We start from the raw sequence: 27,130 nt of genomic DNA on the forward strand, positions 1-27,130 counted from the left end.
TAAACGGCCGAGCACTGCTAGCAGAGATGAGGGTCTTGTACTGCAGCTTGCTGGCGCTCATGACGCTGACGTCTTGTGGCCGGGCCGTCGTCTTCACGAGGTGCGAGCTGTACCACGAGCTGCTGCAGAGGGACTTCCCCGAGGACCAGCTGCCGGACTGTGAGTCTCGTCCCGGCTGCAGTCTAACATGTGGGACATGAAACTGTAACAGATTCTGGTACTGTTGTTCAGTTTGGTAAATGTTTGGTTTAGCGACGATCCAGTTTCTGAGAACTTTGTGATAGGCAGATCTGGAAAGAGGAAGGGGGCGGAGTAACAGCCACACTTTCCAAATGTACTCCACAATAAGGCATGCTTTGCGGCGCTTTTCCAGTTCTCAATGACAGTCATGAGCTGTGTGCAACCGATTCCGCAAAACACAGTTTACAATAGATGGTCAAGAAACAGCCATTAGTCATTGTCTCTTTTAAGTGAAACCACTCTGTCGAATCAATCAAATGGAAAGTCTTTACAATCGGTTTTAGTTGTGTATATTGATTGAATTATTCATTCTTCCTTTTCAAATGCAAATGAAACAGGTCTGTAGTTTGCCTGCCTGTAGATTCCGTTGGCCAGTCTGAGAGATATTCAGGCTGTTTTCCCACACTCACCTGGGAGAATACTCGGCTCGTTTACCATTCAAAGTAAACTAACGAATGGTAATTCTTTCTGCGAAAAAATACTTAAGTGGCAATATACGCTTAAAAAGCAAGTGATGAAATCACCGAACATTAAAATTGTCCTGTATGCTTTCTGTTCGTCACTTCAGCACTTACTAAAAGAGAATTACCTGTGATTTGTCCAAACTAGCGGGAAGAGACAGACGGGCCACCAAATACATTTAAATTTAAAAGTAATTTTTACTTGCCTGTCTGGATGAACACGTTGCCGGAAATTACTCCGACCGAAATACGCTGAATGCGAGTAACTTGGCTTCTGCTATGGTGAGTACAGATGGTTAACACGACCACTCGCGATAAGAGACAGATCTGGGTCTGATTTGGTGACCTTCACAAATTTTCATGTCACCAATAGGTACTACAATACCTGAAGCGAATTTATTCGTATTCTACATCTACATGATTACTCTGCAATTCACATTTAAGTGTTTGGCAGAGGGTTCATCGAACCACAATCATACTATCTCTCTACCATTCCACTCCCGAACAGCGCGCGGGAAAAACGAACACCTAAACCTTTCAGTTCGAGCTCTGATTTCTCTTATTTTATTTTGATGATCATTCCTACCTATGTAGGCTGGGCTCAACAAAATATTTTCGCATTCAGAAGAGAAAGTTGGTGACTGTAATTTCGTAAATAGATCTCGCCGCGACGAAACACGTCTTTGTTTTAATGACTTCCATCCCAACTTGCGTATCATATCTGCCACAGTCTCTCCCCTATTACGTGATAATACAAAACGAGCTGCCCTTTTTCGCACCCTTTAGATGTCCTCCGTCAATCCCACCTGGTTAGGATCCCACACCGCGCAGCAATATTCTAACAGAGGACGAACGAGTGTAGTGTAAGCTGTCTCTTTATTGGACTTGTTGCATCTTCTAAGTGTCCTGCCAATGAAACGCAACCTTTGGCTCGTCTTCCCCACACTATTATCTATGTGGTATTTCCAACTGAAGTTGTTCGTAATTTTAACACCCAGGTACTTAGTTGAATTGACAGCCTTGAGAATTGTACTATTTATCGAGTAATCGAATTCGAACGGATTTCTTTTGGAACTCATGTGGATCACCTCACACTTTTCGTTATTTAGCGTCAACTGCCACCTGCCACACCATACAGCAATTTATTCTAAATCGCTTTGTAACTGATACTGGTATTCAGTGAATTTACTTCCAACTAAAAAAAACTGTTAATTTATATAAAAATCTGCAATGTAGCTAAAGCTATTAAACTTCAAAAACCTTGTGTTTAATGCTAGCACAAGTCATATTCAAGTGAATACATAAATTGTGAATATACTAAGGTGTTAGAAATATACATTTTATTAACCTCTTTGAAACAAGACGTCATTTGATTAAAAAAATACCAGTACGGCCCATTTACAAGTGCTGAACAAGAGAAGCCGCACTGATATAGCTGACGCGCCTGCAGACTTTTTCCATTTGGTTGTTTCAGTCGCTTCAAAAAATAAAGAAAAGCTGACTTAGGAAAAAGGTATGTTTTTAAAACCAGTAGGACTGTCCCGTCATTAATGCTATGAGCTCACAGCATTTACCGAAGATGAAAATGTTACCCATATGTGACCATACCACCTTGACAAAAGATGCTGCTAACATTATGAAGGATCGGTTGATCGTGGAGTGTGCTGCTGTTCCTCGATTTTAAATTGTGCCCTTAGGCTGTGAAAAGTTTCGTCGAAACGGTGAACCAATTTGTAATGAACGAATCTTTTTTGTTGCAGACCTGTCCTTCCATCAAGTGGAAAATGCTAAAGAGTAATGGCGCAAAAGCAACAAGAATGATGCTTCAATTTGAGTATCCCTTCGTTAAGGGACATCAATTTGACAGTACATGTCTGAATTCGCTCCTTCTGCTGCTCAAACCATTGTGTGTTTACCGTTAGGCCGCAGAGGAACTTAGTTCTGCCATCTAACGAGGAAAATAAGACAGTATGCGTAAAAAATTCGTCTTATGTTCTAAATTGCAGGGCAAATATTTTGTAGTTTGTTTTTTGGCTAAGTAATATTACCAAGTTTTTATTAGATTGCCCTCTAGTGTCTCAGTTCACTATAAATTGTGCCATTCGTTTTAGAGTAATTTATGGACGAGCTAGGTACCTAAAATTTTAAACATAGCTCAGAACTGTAAAACAACCCATCATTAACTATTTCTTGTCTGTTTAAGGGTTGTGTGTGTGTGTGGGGGGGGGGGGGGAATGTGTGTGGGGGGGGGGGGAGTGTGTGTGGGGGGGGGGAGTGTGTGTGCGTGTGTGTGCGTGTGTGCGCGTGTGTGTGTGGGGGTGTGTGTGTGCGTGTGTGCGTGTGTGTGTGTGTGTGGGGGGGGGAGTGTGTGTGCGTGTGTGTGTGGGGGGAGGGGAGTGCGTGTGTGTGTGGGGGGGGGGTGGGGGGGGCTAGTGGTGTGTGTGTGGGGGGGGGGTGTTGGGGGGGTGGGGGGGGCGGGGATTTGAGCAATAAATATGGAATACACATGCTAGGCTGAAGCTGTGGGTATAAACCTAGAATGGAAGTAAAAATACTGTAAAAAAATTATGTAAAATTAATTTTGCTTGCTTAGTAATTTTTAGGAAAAGAACGCTTCATTTTGGTAGTATAACACTATTCCATTTCAGACACAATTGGGGTAAGACACTAAAATAACTCTAAATGTAACACATGAATCTTATCTCATCAATGTTTAAAATCCAATACAAATTTCACATACAGATTGCTGAAAACGAGAAGATAATTAATAAATAAAATTAATTTTTAATATAGCATGTTTTAAATAGGACTACACACAACAAAATTTCTCCTACCGCCATATAAATGTTCCTGAAAATTTATTTTTAATAGCTAATTTCAGAATTATTTTCATGGGATTTGGAACCTTTATGGGGCTAGCAGAAATTCTTATATTTTGTGATCAGGTATAAAACATGGTATATTAAACATTCATTTTTATTTAACTAAATGTTCATTGCGAATGTACAACGTCAGATGCCTCTGCATAACTTAAATGAGTTAAACATCTTTAAACAGTTTTTGTGAAGTTATTTACTCTACATTCGCTAATCGAAAATCTAATCATTCTTACATCGAATAGTGATAGCTTTATTCTACGACTGTTCAGTTTCAGTGGTTAGTCACAAATCGTTTTGTCAGAGTACTAAATTCCCTACAAAACATTTAAGTTACATAGTTTTAGTAATGTGCGACTACATGGACGTCGTAGTGCGAAGACGAATTGAGGTATTACACTATGATTCGCCTAAAGAGATGTGGAAGTCCAACACAAACTGAATTAAATTCAGTGAAATGAAATGAACGTGGATGAAATGAATGCAATGCTATGACGTGGCATGTTGTTCTTGTCTTCAGGCTGAAGATTAATTTAATGCCGTTCTCCTGCCTAGTGCGTCCTGTGCAAAACCCTCGATCTCCATGTAATCCCTGTACCTGACAACCATTTGAACCTGCTTTCTGTACTCAAGGTTTGATCTAAGTTTACATTTTTTATCCCCACACTTCCTTCCATTACCATATTGACGAGTCCTCGATGCGTCTTTCATTCTTTCAACCGATCTCTTATTTTAGGCAAAGTTGGGCAATGACTTAGTTTTACCCAATTACTGAAAATTCTCCTGACGCCCTGCCAAGGAGGTGACCTTATGTTGAGTACCTGGTCAAATCGGGACACGGGAAACACGGCCGACAAAGCAGCCAAGGAAGCATGTCACGATGGTGGTGTCCCCCCACCCCCGTTGCACACCATCTCGTTTTGTCAGACGCATCATGCGTTAGTAGGAGACTGAATAGTTTCAGGTGACTGGTCGTTCAAGTCGACCACACAGGCATGCGCACTTCGTCAGCCTCATCACTGGAAGGAGATTCTGCTTACCAGACTGAGCTAGCCCTTCAACACATTGCTTCCTCCTCTGGCAAGAGGATCCACCAATCTGTGAAGTTTGTGGTGTCCCACTTTCAGTTCAGCATATTTTGACAAAATGTGTTCTATATAGTATTAGGGCAGCCCTCAAGCTCTATGGATATCTGCCGAACATCCTCGCCGATACTGACTTCAGTGTTACAAGAGTGGTGAAATTTTGTGAACTGTCAGGCCTTATCCCTAAACTGGTGGGGAAGGGAGGCAGACTTTAATGCATTATGAACAGCTCCGCATCTGGGGACAGACTTCGTCCCCACCCATGACACTGACATGCTGACTTTTCGTCAGGGCGCTGATCATGTTGAGCGCCCCTCACCTCAAATCATAGTCATCATAATCAAAATTCCCCCATTAGTTACTAAATCTAGCCACCCAATCGTCATTATTATTCTTTAGCACCCTGCTTCAAAAGCTTCTGTTTCCTTCTTGTCTGAACTGGTTATTAACTATAGTTTACTTTCGTGCAAGGGTACACTCCAGAACAATGAGGAGCATTTAGTAAGTAATGCAACACATTTTTCTCAGCCGATTTCGGCTGACAAAACTAGAATTTGAGAGACTCGTGGAACATGCCCGGTTCAGCCCCTGTAGCTTCATGAAGTTCAGATAGGTGATGGTGCTATACGTAGCCTTCAAAATGGAGCCTGTAACGGAGGTGCGGTCAAAGCAGAGTAGTCGTGGAGTTTCTTCTGGAGGAAAACCAGAGCATCGTAGATGTTGATAGGCGCTTGCGGAATTTCTACGTACACCTAGCAGTGAACAAAAGCACGGTGAGTCGTTGGGCGATGCGTCTGTCATCGCAAACCTGTCAGGTCTCCACCGTGCCCGACCGCCGCACACAGCTCTGACTCCCGCAATGTTGGAACGTGCAGACACTTTCAGTCGAGGTCGTAGACGGATCACAAACGCCTCGCAACCCAACTGTACCCGAGTCTACGCACCTGAGAGCAGCTCGCTAAACGTCATTGAACTGTTCCTCATCCACCCAACAGCTCTGTTCTTGCTCTGAAGGCGGCATAGATAAATTCTTTCCACTAATAGCATCAGAGTTTTGGATGAGAATCAGGGATCTTTACCTGACCATGGTGTTGTGTACAGGCACGTTGGAGCAATACCTGAGAAATACATCATTTGAAGGAGGGTACTGCAGGACTTGAAATGAGTGGATACTATTTCCACAGAAATAAAGCGTACTCTGTCAAACGGAATCCAAGAGCACTGGAAGACCTGAGTCGAAACAAAGCCCCGGGAGTAGACAACGTTCCATTAGAAATACTGACGACCTTGGGAGAGCCAGTCCTGACAAAACTCTACCATCTGGTGAGCAAGATGTATGAGACAGGTGAAATACCCTCACACTTCAAGAAGAATATAATAATTCTAATCCCAAAGAAAGCAGGTGTTGACAGATGTAAAAATTACCGAACTATCAGTTTAATAAGTCACAGCTGCAAAATACTAATACGAATTCTTTACTGACGAATGGAAAAACTGGTAGAGGCCGACCTCGGGGAAGATCAGTTCGGATTCCGTAGAAATGTTGCAACACGCGAAGCAATAATGACCTTACCACTTATCTTAGAAGAAAGATTAAGGAAAGGCAAACCTACGTTTCTAGCATTTGTAGACTTAGAGAAAGCTTTTGACAATGTTGACTGGAATACTCTTTCAAATTCTAAAGGTGGCAGGGATAAAATACAGGGAGCGAAAGACTATTTGCAATTTGTATCGAAAGCAGATGGCAGTTATAAGAGTCGAGGGACATGAAAGGGAAGCAGTGGTTGGGAAGGGAGTGAGAGAGGGTTATAGCCTTAACCCAATGTTGTTCAATCTGTATATTGAGGAAGCAGTAAAGGAAACAAAAGAAAAATTCTAAGTAGGTTTTAAGATTCATGGAGAAGAAATAAAAACTTTGAGGTTCGCCGATGACATTGTAATTCTGTCAGAGACAGCAAAGGATTTGGAAGAGGACCTGAACAGAATGGACAGTGTCTTGAAAGGAGGATATAAGATGAACATCAAGAAAAGGAAAACGAGGATAATGGACTGCAGTCGAATTAAATCGGGTGATGCTGAGGGAATTAGATTAGGAAATGAGACACTTAAAGTAGTGAAGGAGTTTTGCTATTTGGGGAGCAAAATAACTGGTGATGTTCGAAGTAGAGAGGATATAAAACGTAGACCGGCCATGGCAAGGAAATCGTTTCTGAAGAAGAGAAATTTAACATCGAGTATAGATTTAAGTGTCAGGAAGGCGTTTCTGAAAGTATTTGCATGGAGTGTAGCCATGTATGAAAGTGAAACATCGGTGGTAAATAGTTTGAACAAGAAGAGAATACAAGCTTTCGAAATGTGGTGCTACAGAAGAATGCTGAAGACAAGGTGGGTAGATCATGTAACTAATGAGGAGGTATTGAATAGAATTGGGGAGAAGAGGAGTTTGTGGCTCAACTTGACAAGGAGGGACCGGTTGGTAGGACATGTTCTGAGGCATCAAGGGATCACAAATTTAGCATTGGAGGGCAGCGTGGAGGATAAAATTCGTGGAGGGAGACAAAGAGATGAACACACTAAGCAGATTCAGAAGGATGCAGGTTGCAGTAAGTACTGGGAGATGAAGAAGCTTGCACAGGATAGGGTAGCATGGAGAGCTGCATCAAATCAGTCTCTGGACTGAAGACGACGACGACGACGACGACGACAATAACAACTGTCAAACGGCTGGTACAGAGGTGTCCAAATCAGACTTTCGAATCGCTATTGCAGAAGTTGGAGTTGCAGTAACACTACGGAAAAAATTTACACAATAACAGATTTTGCAGAACGTTACAAAAATCTACCTTTAATCACAAACCTTTGTGAGCTGAAAATTCAAAGAGCATTTAGTGACTGATTTTCAGGTTATTTACTTTATTTTTATCTAGTTCTCCAGCAATAATTTGTTTGGTAAAGTTTCACATTTATCCTAACAGCTAAATTATTAACTTTTGCATGTGCACTGAAACTGATTTACAACTATTAGTTTTCGCCTTTATACAAATTGGCAGCAATTTTGCGGAGACAATGAAATTTAATGGCTAACGGAATTTAGAGCATTTTAATTTAGCACTTCTTATATTCATGGATATTTCTAAGTAGCTGGCAAGATGTTATTTTATCCACATTTGTTAGGTGGCCTATAGTGACGGACTTCGGCCTATCCGTTATGTAGAAACAGTTCTTCCTTGTATTTTGATACAAGCGATATCTTTACGTTTGTTCGCATTACAAAGACAGTCGGCTTATTTGAACACGTTAGATGGAAACTCGTAAACAGAAGAGGGTCGAGTCTGTTTACGAGCTACTACGTAGCGTGCTCAAATAATCAGTCGGTCTCGTGGTAAAGAGTCCCAACCAATAATACCACTAGTATAACCAGAAGCTGTTAGTAATTAAGAGACTTATTCTCCTGACTAATTTGACAAGACCCGCCACGGGTTCCTCTCTTGTGCCATGATTTGGAGATTAGCACTTGCACCCTACGTCTTCAAATATTTGCTGGATGTGTTCCACTCTGTCGTCCTCTGAGGTTTTAACCCTCTACAGTTTCCACTCCCTGATGCCCTAAAAGATGACCTACCATCCTGTCTCTGCTTGCCAGTGTTCTCCATACACTCCCTTTATCACGGATTCTACAGAGAATCTCAATATACCTTACCTTATCAATACACCTAATTTTCAAAGTTTTGTTGCACCACATCTATAACACTTACATTCTCCTCTGTATTTTCCACAGTCCATGCACCACTAACATACAATGCTGTGCCCGATTCGTACGTTCTCAGAAATTTGTTCCTCAAATTATGGCCTATGTTTCATACTAGATTTCTCTTGGCCATGAATGCCCTTTTTGCCAGTACTAGTCCGCTTATTATGTCTTCCTTCCTCCGTCCGTCTTTTTATTTTGCTGCCTTTCTTGACTTCGTTTACTTCCCGATCACCAATTCTGTTGTTAAATCTCTCGTTGTTATCATTTCTGTTATTTCTCATTACTTTAGTGTTTCTTAGATTTACTCTCAATCCAAATTTTGTACCAATTGGCATATCCATTTCATTCAATAGATCCTGCAATTCTTCACTTTCACCGAGGATAGCAATGTCATAACGAATATCATTGATATTCTTTCACCCTGAATTTTAAACCTGCACTTGACTCTTTCTCCTGTTTGTCACCGCCTCTTCGATGAATAGACTTAACAGCAGGGGCGAAAGACTACATCTGTCTTACGCCCTTCTTAAACTCAGCATTTCGTTCTTGGTCCCGCCGCTCTTACTGTTCCCTCTTGGCTCTTGTACACGTTATACATTACCTGTCTTTCCCCTTAGCTTATCCTTGCTTTTCTCAAGATTCCGAACATCTTGTAGATTTCACATTGTCGAATGTTTTTCCTGGTCGAAAAATCGTATGAACGTGTCTTGATTTTTCTTCAGTCTTGCTTCCATTCTCAACCGCAACGTCAGAACTACCTCTATGTTGTCTGGTAAAGCCAAATTGATCGTATAACAGACCGTATATTTTCTTTTCCGTTCTTCTGTTTATTATCTTTTCAGCAAGTTGGGTGCATGAGTTGTTAAGGTGATTGTGCGATAATTCTCGCACCTGTCGGCTCTTGTCATCTCGGAATTGTGTGGACGAGTTTCCCGAAAGTCTGATGGTATATCGCCAGTCTCAAAGTCTACATACCAATGTGAATTGTTTTCTTGCCACTTCCCCCAGTGATTTTAAAAAAATTACGATGAATATTTTCTATCCCTTCTGCCTTGTCGTAGCTCCTCCAAACGTCTTTAAAATCCTAATACTGGATCCCCTGTCTCAGCCCTATCGACTCCTGTTTCTTCTATTACGTCGACAAATCGTCCTCCTCATGGAAGCAATGTCGTCTTTCCATTTATCCGCCCTCTCCTCTGTATTTAACAATGGAATTACCATTGCACTCTTAATGCTAACGCCTTTGCTTTAATTTTAATTTTGAGTTCCCTATATGCTGAGCCAGTCCTTCTAACAATCACTTCTTTCCCGATTTCTTAACATTTTGTTGGAACCATATAGCCTTAGCTTCCCTGCATTTCTTATGTCATTCCTCAGCGACTTGTATTTCCGTATTCCTGAATTTCTCTCAAAATTTTTGTGCTTCCTTCTTTCGTTGATCAGCCGAAGTATTTCTTCTGTTATCCATGATTTCTTCGCCGTTATCTTCCCATTTCCTATGTTTTACTTTCAGGCGTCTTTTTAGAGATGTCCATTCCTTTTAACTGAATCTCCTACTGAGCTATCACAGTATCTATAGCCTCAGAACTTCAAGCGTGTATCTTCTTTCCTTAGCGTTTCCGTATTCCACTTCTTTGCACAATTCCTGAGTAGTCTCTTAAATGTCAGCCTAATCTTCATTACTAAATTGTGATCTGAATTTGTATCTGCTCTCGGGTACACCTTAGGATCCAATACCTGATTTAGAAATCTCTGCCTGACATTTCTAACTGAAATCTTCCAATAGCTTCTGGCCTTTTCAAAGTGAACCACCTTCTCTTATGGTCCTTGAACAAGGTATTAGCTATTACTAGCTGAAATTTATCACAGGACTCAATTATTATTACTCCTCTCCCCCATTCCTACTGCCACGTCCATATTCCCTCTTAATCCTTTCTTCTACTCCTTCCATTGCGACTGCATTCCAGTCACCCATACCCACGACTAATAGGCTATCTCCCTATACATGCTGTATTACCCCTTCAATATCCTCGTATTCTCTCTCTCTCTCTCTCTCTCTCTCTCTCTCTCTCTCTCTCTCTCTCTTACCTCCTGCTTGCGACGTCGGCATATCTACTGAACTATTGTAGCCAGTGTTGGTTTGATGTCGATTCTGATAACAACCCTATCACTGAACCATTCATAGTAATCCTCTCTACCCTACCTTCTTATTAATAAGTAATCCTACTCCCGTTATTCCATTTTCTGCTGCTGTTAATACAACCCTATACTCATCTGACCAGAAAACCATGTCTTCTTTCCATTTCACACCCCACCCCCCAATATCTAGACTGAGACTTTGCATTTCCCCTCTGAGATTTTCTAGATTCCCTACCACGTCCAAAGTTCTGACATTCCAACCCCACCCCCACCCCCGACTTGTAGAGTGTTATTATATCGCTGGCTATTCAATCTTTTCCTCATTGTCAGCTGCCCCTTGGCAAAATCCCCCCTCCCGGAGATCCGTTTGGTGACTAGTCCGGAATATTTCTCCAATAGGGAGGTTGACACTTTTTAAATTGATACATGTCCTGTGGATACACATTACGTGCCTTTAATGCAGTGGTGTCCATTGCCTTCAGCATCCTCGTCTCACTGATCATTGCTGGTTCTTCCGTCTCTTTGTGCAGTCTCCCACCCCAAGGGCAAGAGTGCGCTGAACCTCTGTCCGCTCTTCCGCCCTCTATGCCGATGGCAGAGTGAGGAGTACTTAATATGCCGGAAGTGATTTTTATTCAAAGTTTAAGCGATGACGGGGTTAGAGCTCCGGACCGGGAACTTTTTGATTAGTAGGCCGGCCGCGGCGGTCTAGTGGTTCTGGCGCTGCAGTCCGGAACCGCGGGACTGCTACGGTCGCAGGTTCGAATCCTGCCTCGGGCATGGGTGTGTGTGATGTTCTTAGGTTAGTTAGGTTTAAGTAGTTCTAAGTTCTAGGGGACTTATGACCTAAGATGCTGAGTCCCATAGTGCTCAGAGCCATTTGAACCATTTTTGTTTAGTAGTCACACGCTGCCCCTAGAACACGGGTGCTCTCCAGAAATATATATTATTTAAAAAAGATTAGAAGACGGTCACTGTGTTCCCCTGTGGCAGTATGCCCACTCAGTTAAACTGACTGTTTGGTTTATTTAATGTATTATCAAAACAGTTTAAATATTGAGCTAACGAATACTGACCACTGTCAGTCCATATCAACATTTATTTGGCTCTGAGGCTGCTGGCAGTATAGGGAAAAGGCAGAGTACAGGAGGCAGGTGGTTTTAACGTTGTTTTCTCTGATAAAAGCGTTTGTTTGCAGGGGTGTGCCTGGTGGAGAACGAGAGTGCCCGCAACACGTCAGCACTGGGTACCCTCAACAGCAATGGCAGCCAGGACTTCGGACTTTTCCAGGTAAGATGGCGGAATGTGGGCTACTCTCGTGTGGGCTTTGCCGAGGTGGAGCAGGACAGCAGAAGTATTGACACCAAACCGACGCATCTGTCACTGTAGAATTAAACATTACATTGAAAAAAAATTGGTGTTTGGTCGATATGGTAAATAAAAATATTTTTTACCCTCCAAACTTGCCTCCCCACTCACTCCACGAAAAAAATCTGGAGCGCCGCAGACTAGCGTTCCAAAGTAAGCATAATATTTGTTTTCATGAAATTATGCCAATAAAATTCCATTTTTAGGATACTGATTTCAGAATACTAGGCCGGCCGGAGTGGCCGTGCGGTTCTAGGCGCTACAGTCTGGAACCGAGCGACCGCTACGGTCGCAGGTTCGAATACTGCCTCGGGCATGGATGTGTGTGATGTCCTTAGGTTAGTTAGGTTTAAGTAGTTCCAAGTTCTAGGGGACTGATGATCTCAGTAGTTAAGTCGCATAGTGCTCAGAGGCATTAGAATACTAGGTTCCTTCAAATATGTAAAGAATTACAGGTTTATGCTAGTACACATGGAGTGATTATTTTCCCGGTAACGGTTGTCTTCTTTAGATGCAGGTCAAACCAGTTCAACCGAAGTACGAACAACTTATTTGGCGTCCTACAGTTTGCAAAGTTATTGAGGCCAAAACACTGTTACAGTGTGGAAGCAGAAAAGGACACCTCAAGCATACTACTTACCGCACAGGGGGAATACTTTTTACGAACAAGAAATAATATTCTTGATGGATGAGGGCATTTAAATATTTGTAGGTTAAATATGGTTAAACTGTTTACACAGAGTATTCCCTAGAGTCCCGAACTCAAATTGCAGGAACCATCTCAATGACCATGTTACGCTTGGACCCACTTCCTGAAGCCACCGTCAAATCTGTTGTATTTTCGAAGAAACACAGTCGTTTATCTGAATAGATTTCACAAGCGATTTGGGATTTAACTAATAAGTACCAAAAAAGAGTGGTGACGCTACGTACCGTGAATATTGAAGCATTAAGGAAATAAATGTAGGGATTAGGAAGAAGTCACCATTTACATAAACTTAGCAGAAGTGTCTGAAAAGCCGGCCGGTGTGGCCGTGCGGTTAAAGGCGCTTCAGTCTGGAACCGCGTGACCGCTACGGTCGCAGGTTCGAATCCTGCCTCGGGCATGGATGTGTGTGATGTCCTTAGGTTAGTTAGGTTTAATTAGTTCTAAGTTCTAGGCGACTGATGACCTCAGAGGTTAAGTCGCATAGTGCTCAGAGCCATTTGATTTAGTGTCTGAAAATGAAAACAGACTTTGAATAGTTTATTAACTGTGATCAAGGAGGACTTCGTCCTACGATGTAAGGAACCCTGTTGGAAAGCGCTGAAAAGATAAATTACGTGTTTTGTCCAATTTGGTTTTGGAAACGTGTCAACGTTATTAGGTCATACTTACGTCAGAATGGCCGTACAGCCGAATGCAAATACGTATTTTAGTACTAGGAGCTGAACACGTGACTCGAAGTGTTAGGGAGGGTATTGGACTAGGGTAGTCCCTGCAGCTGTGATACCCGGGCTAAAGTCCCAACCGTGGCAGAAAATTAATGCATTTCTTCAGCTTCGAACATTATCGTATATGCCTAATTACTAAAATCGTACTGTCAATACATTCTTGGATCGCAGCGTAACTGGAAATTGCCTTAGTTTATCACTCAGAAATTGCTCTCACGTACAGCAGCCTGGGACGCAAGAGCAGAAATACGTTGACTGCACCCACTTAGATAGCCATGCAGGAATGTCATACAACGGCAATAACGATCCTCCACAGCATTTGGGGTAATCTATAATACACTGAAACATCCGCTGTGATTGCAACGTGTTACTTGGTGAAGGATGATCATGATTAACTTATTTTCCGTAAGTTTACCATATTTCCTAACGGTGTCACATTATTCTCAGTTCCAATTACCATTTTACTATTCATTATTTTGAAATATGTAACTTCCGTTTTGTCCACAGATCAACAACCGCTACTGGTGCGATAGCTGGAACGGTACTGAGGGAGACTGTCACGTTGCTTGCAAAGGTAAAAACTTACGCGTGTGTTTAACGTCCGTTGACTCTCGTAGATTAGCTGAATAACATTGTGTAACACTGTCATTGGACAGACTGAAACAGCTTCTTATTTTGCTTTTATTACTGCGCAGATCCGAATGTGAAGCCATTTTCAAATGCTTATGATTATAGTACACCCCTTCAAAATGGACATACATGGGTTAGTCAAAGCGCTCGTCAGATTATATAATGTAAAAAAATGTGGAACGTTTGCCAGACTTCAGAATTAAACAAGGTTGAAAGTGTTATCTTGAATTGTGGTACAGGATGCCTCTTAAGAGTGCAGAAACACATGAAAGTATACGACACAATCAAGTTTTACTAACACTTCTCCTTACTTGCAATCACTTTTCTATACACGGAGAACGGTACAACTCCTGATAGATAATTGTTAGGTTGCAGCAACCTTCAAGCTATGTAATGGGTCTACAGGTTCCTAGCAGGACTGTTACCGACAAGATTGATATTTCTTGTGCATGACTCGGTCACGAACACAAACTACCACTTCTGATGCAAGAACTGTTGAACTTAGTGTTCCACACGGCCCCTGTTTCCTCTGCTAGCTGAAATACGTTGTTTTCATTTAGAAGACTGGTTTGATTCAGCTCTCCACGCTCGTCGAAACTGTACAATCCTCTCCAACTCTGACAAGGGAACCTCCCCATCGCATCCCCCTCAGATTTAGTTATAAGTTGGCACAGTGGATAGGCCTTGAAAAACTGAACACAGATCATTCGAGAAAACAGGAAGAAGTTGTGTGGAACTATGAAAAAAATAAGCAAAATGTGCAAACTGAATAGTCCATGCTCATGATAGGCAACATCAAGGATAATGTGAGTTCAGAAGCGCCGTGGTCCAGTGGTTAGCGTGAGTAACTGTGGAACGAGAGGTCCTTGCTTCAAGTCTTCCCTCGAGTGAATAGTTTAATGTGGTGTCACCGCCAGACACCACACTTGCTAGGTGGTAGCCCTTAAATCGGCCGCGGTCCATTAGTATACGCCGGACCCGCGTGTCGCCACTGTCAGTGATTGCAGACCGAGCGCCACCACACGGCAGGTCCCCCCAGGGGGTCCACAACTCTTTTGTGGATACGTGCGTGGCGAGCACGGGGCCCCGAGCCATTGCAGCCTTCTTTCTCTCCTGGGCTGCATTTCCTTTCCCTTCCCCTCCTTTCCCATACCCCTTTCCCCTCGCCCTCTCCTCTCCCTCTATTGGTGTCCTTGCTTATGTTGGCCCCCGCTATCCTCCTGGTTCTGTTGGTTTTACACTCCGGCTTTGTTGCGTAATCATCTCCTCCTTTTGGCATTTCTTGGTCCCCCTCTGGGGTTTGACCTCCATTCCAAAATTTCTCTTCCGTAGTGTGAGCCATTTGGGGAAGAGCACCTTACCTAGTGTCTCCGACGTGTGCCCTCCTAGTACATTCCACCTTTTCTTTTACGTCGTTGTCTGATGCTAGGGTGCATAGCCAGCACGGTAGCCAGCCCGTGTGGTGGGGTCGCTATGTACCCTTTTGGTTGAACCCCCTGAACACACAGGGATCACACTTCTGATACCTGAGCTGTGACCTCCTCATGCATGCCTTGGAGTGGTTGCTCGTCATCCTGGAGCATCGGAACTCCCGGCAATGGCCGCCGTGCCAGACGGCCCTTGCTGTGGCTGGGTGGCGCCCGTGAGGAGAGCCCCTGATCGAAGTGGGTGGTATCAGGGCGGACGCTATGCAGATGAAACGCATACGGGTCCAAAACTCTGGCCGCTCTTCTGCGGCCGTCTCTCTGCGTGGTACTGATTCCTCAAGTGCTGCTTCTCTTGCGCCTTCGGCCTTCCCTTCCGTGGCTACCCCCTGGGAGGAGGGTGAGGCCCGTCATCTAGGGGCAAAACCTTTCCCCCGTTATCTAGTTTGCACCAGGGCTGATGGAGATACTTTCACCAGTGTCAAACCTTTATTCTTTGAAGACAAGTTCGGCGAAGTGGACTCCTTGAGCAAGATGCGGTCGGGTTCGTTGCTGATAAAAACTGCTTCGGCTGCCCAATCTGCGGCCCTTCGTGCCTGTACCCATCTTGGCACAATTCCCGTGTCCATTACCCCTCACCAGTCTCTAAATATGGTACAAGGTGTGATTTTTCACAGAGACCTCATCCTTCAAACTGATGAGGAACTTCGGGACAATCTCGGACGGCGGGGTGTTCACTTTGTTCAGCGTGTTCAGAAGGGTCCTAAAGATAATCGTATTGATACTGGTGCCTTTATCCTGGCCTTTGAAGGGGATAACCTTCCTGAGAAAGTTAAGATTATGGTCTATCGCTGTGATGTGAAGCCGTACATCCCCCCTCCTATGAGGTGTTTTAAGTGCTTGCGTTTTGGCCACATGTCTTCTCGCTGTTCCCAGGACCCTCTCTGTGGTGACTGTGGACGTCCACTCCATGAGGGGAGTCCCTGTGTTCCCCCTCCTGTATGTGTAAATTGTCATGGTAGTCATTCTCCACGTTCAGCAGATTGCCCAGTCTATAAGAAAGAAAAAAAGATATAGGAGTATAAGTCTCTTGATCGTTTAAGCTACACAGAGGCCCGTAAGAAATATGCACGATTGCACCCTGTGTCCATGACATCTAGTTACGCCTTGGTTACATCTTCATCCCTTCCTCCCCCTTCCTTACCCCCATCCCGGACCCCTCTCCTTCCCCCCTCCCCTGCGGCTCCCACACCTTCTCTTCTGGGCGCTGCTCCCCCTCCCCAGCCGGAGAAGTGTCCCACTCCTTCGGCGTTTGCCGGTCAAGGGCGCCTCTCCCGGGATGCCCCTTCCCGGCACCTTCCAGGTCAAAGGTCTGCTGCAGCGCGGCGACCGCGAGAGCCGCGGTCTATCGGCCCCCAGGTCGCCCGGTCTCTTTCTGTTCCTGATCTTGCTGCAGCTGGCTCCATTATGCCACACAGCCCTCCTCGATCTCAGCCTGAAAAGAAGACCTGTCGTTTATGGATGTCGCCCCCTCCTTGTCGGTGACGGGTGGGGACCCGGCGGTATGACTGGATTTAGCGTGTTCAGCCCTCATTTAAACCATCGTTCTGTGGTTCTCCAATGGAATTGTAATGGCTACTATCGTCACCTTCCGGAATTGAAATCCCTTCTTTCGTCCTACTCAGCAGCTTGTGTGGTTCTCCAGGAATCTCATTTTCCTGATGCTCACTCACCGACCCTCCGTGGGTTCCGTGTTTTCTGTCGAAATCGGGTCGGACCCTTGCGGGCTTCTGGTGGCGTTTGTACGTTGGTCCGTACAGGCATTGCTAGCACGTGGATTCCTCTCCAAACTACATTGGAAGCGGTTGCTGTTAGGGTCCACTTAGACTTTGCAGTCACAGTATGCAATCTTTATCTCCCTCCTGACAGGACTCTTACACCTGCTGCCTTAACCACCCTTCTTCAGCAACTTCCTCCTCCCTTCCTCCTCCTTGGGGATTTTAATGCTCATCATCCTTTGTGGGGCAGTGCCTTTCCATCTAGACGAGGTCTTCTTATAGACCAATTTATTGCAGACCACGACCTGTGCCTTCTTAATGATGGCTCCCCTACTCATTTCAGTGCTGGTCATGGTACCTTTTCTGCCATTGATCTTTCTCTTTCTTCTCCCTCTCTCCTCCCTTCATTACACTGGTCGCCACACGACGACCTTTGTGATAGTGACCATTTCCCGTTGATTATCACGTTCCCTTCCCGCTCCCCGATGGACAGGTTACCTCGTTGGTCTTTCCACCGCGCCGATTGGCCTCTATATACTGCACAGGTCGAGTTTTCTCCCTCTTTGTCGGGTTGTATTGATGACGTCCTCCGTGACGTGTCTGACGCGATTGTTCGCGCTGCTAACCTTGCTGTCCCGCGCTCATCTGGACAATTTCGTCGTCGGCAAGTCCCGTGGTGGAGTATGGCCATTGCCATTGCCATCCGTGATCGCCGTCGAGCTTTGCAACACTTTAAGAGGCACCCATCTGTAGCCAGCCTTTCTACCTTTAAACGCCTTCGCGCTAAAGCCCGTTATTTAATCAAACAGAGCAAGCGGATATGTTGGGAACGATTCGTTTCTTCCCTTGGTTCCACTGTCCCTCTGTCACGGGTATGGGCTACACTTCGCTCTCTCAAAGGTTGCCATCGGCAGTTCACCCTCCCAGGCCTTCACCTCCCAGATGGCATTTGTACGGACCCATTAGTTCTCGCAGAACATCTTGCGACCCATTTTGCAGTGGCATCAGCGTCGGCCTCCTATCCAGCTGCTTTCCTTCATCAAAAACAGCAGGCTGAAGCTGTCACCTTATGTTTCACCACTTGTGAGTCAGAATCTTACAACGAACCTTTCACTGAATGGGAATTTCTTTCTGCTCTATCTTCTTCTCATGATACGGCCCCTGGCCCAGATTCCATTCATAACCAGCTGCTTCAACATCTCAGTGCTCCACAACGGCACCATCTTCTTCGGGTGTTTAACCGTATCTGGCTCCAGGGTGACTTCCCTTCTCAGTGGAGGGATAGCATTGTGGTTCCTGTCCTTAAGCCTGGTCAGAACCCCCTATCTGTTGACAGCTATCGGCCAATTAGTTTGACCAATGTTGGTTGTAAGTTACTTGAACGGCTGGTAGCCCGTCGGCTCACTTGGGTCCTCGAATCTCGGGATCTATTGCCCCCTTACCAGTGTGGCTTTCGAGAGGGACGATCTCCAATCGATCATTTGCTTCGCTTGGAATCCGCAGTTCGGCAGGCTTTTTCCCAGCGCCGCCATTTGGTTGCAGTGTTTTTTGACCTTCGCAAGGCCTATGACACGGCCTGGCGCCATCACATCTTACTAACCCTTCATCAGTGGGGTCTTCGGGGCCCACTCCCGATTTTTATCCGCCAGTTCCTGATCCATCGGTCATTCAGAGTTCGAGTTGGTACTGCTTTTAGTTCTCCACGGACCCAGGAGACGGGCATCCCACAGGGTTCTGTCTTGAGTGTCCTTCTTTTCCTCATTGCTATCGATGGACTTGTGGCCTCTGTCGGTCCCTTGGTCGCCCCTGCCCTGTATGTGGATGATTTCTGCATTTGGGTTAGTTCCTCCTCGATGCCATCTGCAGAACGGCAGCTCCAGGTGGCTATACGGCGTGCCTCTGCATGGACCCTCTCCCACGGGTTTCAATTCTCTCCTTTAAAATCGCGGGTGGTCCACTTCTGTCGCCGTACTACGGTCCACCCTGATCTAGAGCTCTATCTCGCTGCACAAAGATTGCCTGTGGTTCCACAGTTTCGTTTCCTAGGTCTTCTTTTCGACAACAAGCTCACTTGGCTGCCCCATATCAGACTCCTGAAGGTAGGATGTTTCCGTAAACTCAATGTCCTTCGCTTCCTTGCCCACTCCTCTTGGGGTGCGGACCGTTCCCTCCTCCTCCGTCTTTATCGTGCTCTAGTTCTGTCACGTTTGGACTATGGTTGTCAAGTTTATGGTTCAGCTGCTCCTTCCACGCTGCACGTGCTGGATCCAGTCCACCATCGTGGTATCCGTTTGGCCACCGGTGCCTTCCCTACTAGCCCTGTTGATAGTCTCCTGGTTGAAGCTGGGATCCCCCCCCCCCCTTTCTGTTCGGCGGTCCCAGCTTCTGGTGTCTTATGCCCTTACTATCCGTTCTTCTCCCGCTCATCCTTCCTATTCTATCCTATTCCCAGACCATGGACGTCGCCCGCCTGACTCCCGCCCTCGGGCGGGTTTACCGGTTGGGCTGCGCCTTGCGTCTCTTAACCGTGATTTTCGGCTTCCTTCTTTGTCCTGTCTTCCTCGCTCCCTCCCCTCCACCCCTCCTTGGTTAGTTCCTCGGCCTCGAATTCGGATGGATCTCCGCCGCGGTCCGAAAGATTCCATCCCCCCGGTGGTGTTCCGTTCCTTTTTCCGCCAAATTTTATGGGAGTTTCGGGATGCTGTTGTTTTTTACACTGATGGCTCTAAATCTGCTGATCATGTTGGGTATGCCTTCACGTCCTTTGTTGGAACGGAAAATCATCTACTGCCACCCTCATGTGGGGTGTTTACTGCGGAATTGTTGGCAATTTCCCGGGCCCTTACCTTTATTAAACAATCCCAACACAACCGCGTTTTGTTATGTACGGACTCGATGAGTGGCCTTCTTGCTATTGACCGGTGTTTTTCGCGCCATCTCTTGGTCTCTGCCATCCATGACCATCTCGCTGATCTTCACCGTGCTGCTTGTTCCATTGACTTCCTATGGGTCCCGGGCCATGTGGGTATCCCGGGTAATGAGCTCGCTGATAGTTTGGCTGGGGGAGCAGTTACTTACCCCCCGTTTTCTGTAACCCCTCCTACAGCGGATTTACGGCTTCACATCAAATCCCACTTTGCACAGTCATGGGCCAATTCTTGGGAGGCTGCTCCACTGTCTAATAAACTTCGTGCCATTAAGGTGAATCCAGGCCCATGGCGTTCTTCCTTTCGCCTCTCCTGCAAGGACTCGACCACACTGTGTCGTCTCCGCATTGGCCATACCAGGCTGACCCATGGTTTCCTTTTGCGTGATGAGCAACCCCCGCTATGTGGTTGTGGAGCCTTCCAGTCAGTGGCCCACATTTTGGTTGAATGCCCCCTTCTTTTGGCTCTGCGTGCTAAGTACAGACTCCCCCACACTTTACCTTTGATGTTGGCTGACGATTCCCGGATGGTCTCTCTGGTTCTAGGTTTCCTCCGGGAGAGTGGTTTTTATTCTCAGTTTTAAAGTTTTTAATCTCCCTCTGGTGTTGGGGCAGGGCGGTGAGTGTTTGGGTGTCTCCCACTGTAGGCAGTGTTCAGAGATTCCCGATTCACCTCCCTGACCGGAATCCTCTTTTCTTTCCCTTTTACTCTGTTTTTACCCCTTCTTTTTAAGGCTTGGTTAGTTTTTCTATTCCCATACGTACTTTCTGCATTATAGCAGTTGTACCTTTTAAGTCACAGGTGGTCTTGCCTATGCTGCTTCAGCATAGTGTTGGGTTCGTTCTCTTGCCAACTTCCCTCATTTGTTTTTACTAATGACAACGTGACTGCCCTTTTACGTTTCCCCTTTTTCTGTTTTATTTTTCTGACTATACTGAGATGTCCCGTTAGCAGAATGGAGTCTATTTGAAACAAGGGACTGATGACCTTGCTGTTTGGTCCCTTTAACCTCAAACAACCAACCAACCACACGGCAGGTCTAGAGAGACGTCCTGGCACTCGCCCCAGTTGTACAGCCGACTTTGCCAGAGATGGATCACTGACAATTACGCTCTCATTTGCCGAGACGATAGTTAGCATAGCCTTCAGCTACGTCATTTGCTAAGACCTAGCAAGGCACCATAGCATTTGATAATTAATATTGTGAAGCTTGTACAGTAACGAGAGATGTTCTACAATTGTGGATTAAAGTTAGGTATTATATCAACTACGTACTTTATTTGCTACTATTAATTCCCTTAACTGTTCCAGACCTCACGTCAATCTGCGTGAGCTTAACGCGTGCCTTTCGGCTTCCTCTCATTGTGACTTGGCTGTCTTGCCAAGTCACAACATTTAATTTTTTATATAATGAACTTCGCTCTCCAAAATCCCAGGATATGTTCAGATTTGCTTGGACATATGCAGGATTTGACGGTCTATACACGGAAAATTTGAAAACGTTAAAAACATATGTTTTGACAGAGCACAGAGAGAACTGTTGCATTCATTTGTTGCAGTTTATGTGACACTAATGTTTTCATCACTTTTTTGGGAGTGATTACCACATCCACAAGAAAACCTAAATCGGGCAAGGTAGAAGAATCTTTTTACCCATTCGCCAAGTGTACAAGTTAGGTGTGTCGACAACATATTCCAGTCACGTGACGCACATGCCGTCACAATTGTCGTATAGAATATATCAGACGTGTTTTCCTGTGGAGGAATCGGTTGACCCATGACCTAGCGATCAAATGTTTTCGGTTCCTATTGGAGAGACACGTCCTTTCCCCTAGTAATCGCACGGTTTTGCGGTGCGGTCGCAAAACACACACTAAATTTGTTACAGTGAACAAGGCGTCAATGAACGAACGGACAGATCATAACTTTGTGAAAATAAAGAAAATACTTTTCTCTCGAGGGAAGACATGAACCAAGAACTTCTCGTTCCGCAGCTGCGCACGCTAACCACGGGACCACGTCGCTCCTGAGCTCACACTGTCCTTGATGTTGCTTATCTTGTGCATGGACTACTCAGTTTGTATATTTTCTTATTTTTTTCATAGTTCCACACAACGTCTTCCTGTTTTCTCGATTGATTTGTGTTCAGTTTTTCAAGGCCTATCCATTGTGTCAACTTATAACTAAATCTAAGGGGGGGTGCGATGGGGAGCTTCCCTTGTGAGTAACTATCGCAACCCACATTTACTGTTTGGTCACACTGTGACCAGCTATCAGAAGCCTTTAACCGCCACCTTTTGCAGCTCGAAACGTGCAGGAAGTCAGATTGAGGTAATCACATACATTCTCGATTGGGTTTAAATCCGGATAGTTTGATAGTACGGCAAATTCATCCTAGTCCTCTTCGAACTACGTACGTGCACTGTGAGCTGTAACAAGCAGCATTGTCTTCCTGGTTGATGCCGTCGTGGCGAGGAAAATCGAACTGCATATACATGGTGTCCAGAAAAGGACTCCCTGATTTCAAAATTAAATATCTCGAAAACAAAGATGATAGAGGAATGCAGTAAACGGTATGTTTATTGTGAAAGCTGTAAGAAGTTTATACAGCAGTTTGAAATAATAGTTACAAAAGCTGTTAACAGATGGCGCTGTAATCGCCATACGTAATGCCTAGTATAAATAGTGATCCGAAGCCCAGAGCGACCAGTTCCACTATTGAAACGTGAAAGGGGGTTAGCGTACCGAAGGAAGAGATTAAAACCATGTACTCCATTGAACAACGCGTTTTTCTGGTGCTAGAGTACCACAGGTTAGAAGAGAGTCCTACGGCAACAAGGCGAAGTTTTCAAGCACGATTTAATGTTCCGAAAGGACCCGATGCGAAAACCATTCGTACGCTCTTCGCAATATTTCAACTAACAGGCAGCGAAACTGATGATCTAGTGGGGCATGTTGGCCGCAAGCAAACCGAAGTTACGCCTGAAAATATCGCCACAGTTTCTGGAATTATTCAGCGAAATCCAGTGTCATCCGTCCTTAGAATTGCATCTGAGACTGGTTTGAAGCGTTCCAGCACGCAGAAAATACTGAGAGTCCACACATCTTTCCACTCAAAATTCAAACGCGCCAGGCCATACCAGTACGAGCTGTGCAACAAAGGGTTGCGTTTGCTAATCAGATGCTCACAATGATTGATAGTGAAGGATTTGATGTTGGCTGCATCTAGTTTACAGATGAAGCACACTTCCACCTGAATGGATACGTGAATAAGCAGAACTGGCGATTTTGGGGTTCCGAAAAGCCATATTTGTGTGAAGCGAAACCCCTGTATTCTCCTAAAGTTACTGTGTGGGCTGCAGTATGGAGCAGAGGCATTATTGGCCCTTTTTTCATTTGAGAAACGTTCACTGGTGGACGTTACGTTGCAATTTTGGAACAATTTGTCGCCATACAGCAAGCGTTACAGGATCGACCAGGTACTGAATGGTTTATGCAAGATGGAGACCGACCACATCGGACCGAACAAGTGTTTCGCTTTCTTGAGGAATACTTCGGGAGTCGAGTCATTGCTTTGTAATATCCCAAATTTACTGGTGCAGGCATGGATTGGCCTCCATATTCGCCGGATTTGACTCCCTGTGACTTTTTTTGTTTGGCACAAGGAAAGGCATGGTCTACCCGAAGCATCCCGCCACGCTGGACGAGCTTGAATCGGCGATCTCTGTGTCATGTGAATCCATTTCGGTTGAGACACTACGAAATGTGATGGCGAATTTCATTCTTCGTTTGCGCCACCTCTGTAGTGCCAATGGTGAACATTTTGAAAACATTGTGATGTGATTGTTTGCAAAGATTGTGTTCATACGATTATTTCACTTATGCATGCTGATATGAGCTGTAAAGCGTACAGTGCCATCTGTTAGCAGCTTTTGTAACTATTATTTCAAACTGCTGTATAAACTTCTTACAGCTTTCACAATAAACGTACCGTTTACTGCATTCCTCTATCGATCTTTGTTTTCGAGATATTTAATTTTGAAATCAGGGAGCCCTTTTCTGGACACCCTGTAGGAGTGGACACGTTCCCAAAGGATAGATGCGTAGAAGTATTGATCCAATGTGCCTTCCAGAATGACGAGATCATCCAATCAATGCCACGAAAATATTCCCCAGACCATACCGCTCCTTCCCGGTTGCACGGTGTTCGCTTCCAGACATTTCACGCCGTAACGCCAGCAGCCACCTGTCCGATGGAGCACAAAACGTGATTCATCTGGAAAGGCCACCTGTAGCCAGTGGACGTCCACTTGCGGTACTGGCGTAAAAGTTCCACCCTTCGTTACCGATGAACAGCAGTCAGCATGAATCACGTGCCTGCTGCGGAGGCCCTTACGTAGCAACGTTCGCTGAACGTTCGCTGAGGAGACTGCTGGTAGCCCATTGGTTCATCTGGGCAGGTAGCTGCTCAACAGTTGCACATCTATTCACCTGTACACATCTCCGCAGCTGTCGTTCACCTGTCACCTATTGCCAGTGATGCACCACAGTTGCCTCCGTGCCAGTTTTGGAGACCACCATTTTGTTATGCACGGCATATTTAACCACGGCGGCGCTCAAATGTACCGACTTAGCCGTCTGGGAAATATTTCCACCCTTGGTCCGAAAGCCAATAATCATTACCTTCTAGAGATCAGTTAATTCGCTGCGTTAACGCATTAAAACGACTGCACTGTTTTCCGCGCCCCCCGAGCGCTTTATCTGCCTTAAACTACTGGTGCTGCCACCTTCAGTCTGTGAGTGGCCATTGCACGTTGACATAGCACATAGCAAATAGTCACATTAATGTGAGGAAACTGTATTTGAAAATGTTTACCATATTAAAGTCCTCGTGTCCCTCTACAGTTCTTACCTCCTCCTCCTCCTCCTTCTCCTCCTACTCCCTCTTCACACTTCCCTCCATTCCAGAACTGGAGATTCCTTGACCTTTGAAGATGTCTATCAATCGAACCCATCCTTTCATAGTTCACCATAAATCTTTATCCTCCAGTTCGTTCCAGCACCGCCTCATCACTGAATCAATAAATTCAGCCATCTATTCAGCATTCTTCTGTCGCATCACACTTGAAATCTTCCAGTTTCTTCTTGTCTGAACTATTTATCGTCCACTTTTCACTTCAGTAAGAGACTTCCTAAAACTTAAATTCCTTGCTGTAACGTGTTTGCATTTTGTAACCTCTCTATTTTTTTAGGTTATAAATTGCATTTCTGCAATAATACTAGAATATTCGATGACTAAGTGAAACCCTGAGCTGCCGACAGGTGTTATTGATATACCTCGATGTGGACAGCTCAAAATGTGTGCCCCGACCGGGACTCGAACCCGGGATCTCCTGCTTACATGGCAGACGCTCTATCCATCCTTTTTTTTCTTTTTTTTAAATCTCATTTTGTTCGCTTCATCTGCTCAGGGCGGACGTCGTTAGACATCCGTTTAAGTTCGTTGTTGATCCATTAACTCAGTTTTTTTTATTACAGAGGGCTGCTAACCCTCTGACCGAACACGCTGAGCTACCGTGCCGGCTGTCCATCTGAGCCACCGAGGACACAGATGAATACCGCGACTGCAGGGACTTATCCCTTGCACGCTTCCCGTGAGACTCACATTTCCAACTATCCACAATTCTACATATGTAATGTACCTTATAGACATTTGTCCATCCACTCATTACTCGCGCACGCTTTGGCGATTCCCGTAAGAGTTTGGGCAAAATGTGTGCATTTGCACAGACGAAGGTCAATGGCTGGGTAGCCTTTAACTATATATATGATGGATAGAGCGTCTGCCATGTAAGCAGGAGATCCCGGATTCGAGTCCCGGGCGGGGCACACATTTTCAGCTGTCCACATCGAGGTATATCAACACCACCTGTCGACAGCTGAGGGTTTCAGTTAGTCACCATTTATTCCAGGGAAAAGCTGCACGGTCATTCACAGTATCTGTTCTTTCGAGAACAGTTACTGTCATCATATACTAGAATATTCGTCTGCTGCTTTTACTGTCTCATTTTCTAATTTCCTCAACATCGGCAAATTTAATTCTACCACATTCTACTAGCGTTAACCACTTACTCATTTCGTTCAACCACTCTTTAAACTCCTTTGTCATTATAGGTTATAGGTTTTTTGTCTGACAGTCATCGGCAAATCTCAAAGTTTTTATTTCTTTAATTCACTTTCCAAATTTCATCTTCGTTTCCTTTCCTGCTTGCTGAATGTACAGACTTAATATCAGGTACAGTCCTCAATCCTGACTCATTTCTTTCTAAACTACTGCTTCCCCTCCATGCCCTTAGATCGTTAAAACTATAGTTTGGTTTCTGTTAAGGTTGTATATAAAACATTTCACGTATTTTATCCTTGCTACCACCGGAATTTCAGATCCTGTCTTCCTCAGCACTATCAAGCTTTCTCTAAATCCACAAATACTACAAACGCAGGCTTACCTTTCTTCGATCCGACTTCTAAAACCAGTCGTAAGGCCAGTATTGCCTCAGACTTTGCCACCTGTCTCTGTAACCCAGACTGCTGTCTCGTTTAATGACCAGTCTCGCTGTGCCCGCAGACCTTCTGGACGACGACATCGACGACGACTGCGAATGTGCGCACCTTATCTACTCGCGGCAGGGCTTCAACGCGTGGTACGGCTGGATCAACCGCTGCAAGGACAAGCCTCTGCCAGATCTTTCAAACTGCTGACGCTCGCTGCCGTCCACCTCAATACAAACCGGTACCACGTGGGATGGCAACAAGGAAAAGAACGCACTCAACTTATGGCAACCATCACCATAGATTATAAGCAACGCCATCGAACACCTCGAATGCAACGACCTACCAGCAGTCTTGGATATTTCTGTATTTCCTTATGTATCTGTGCAATACCTCATCGACTGAAGAGTTCTGATTCAAATATAAAGTTGTCAGGATATGAGCGCCTGTGCTTCTTTCCATCAAACC

The 27,130-nt window shown here is 45.0% G+C and overlaps 1 protein-coding gene across 1 annotated transcript; it reads left to right on the forward strand.

Annotated features, from left to right (window-relative positions):
• Window positions 1–26,872, forward strand: LOC124799240 (lysozyme-like). Its single transcript, XM_047262785.1, has 4 exons — window positions 1–159; window positions 11,751–11,842; window positions 13,862–13,928; window positions 26,739–26,872. Exons 1-4 carry the CDS (start codon window positions 27–29, stop codon window positions 26,870–26,872), a joined length of 426 nt encoding a protein of 141 aa, XP_047118741.1. The 5' UTR covers window positions 1–26.
• Window positions 26,873–27,130: the final 258 nt, after the last annotated feature.

The sequence above is a fragment of the Schistocerca piceifrons genome, chromosome 5 (assembly GCF_021461385.2).
Source record: "Schistocerca piceifrons isolate TAMUIC-IGC-003096 chromosome 5, iqSchPice1.1, whole genome shotgun sequence".
Lineage (NCBI taxonomy): Eukaryota > Metazoa > Arthropoda > Insecta > Orthoptera > Acrididae > Schistocerca > Schistocerca piceifrons.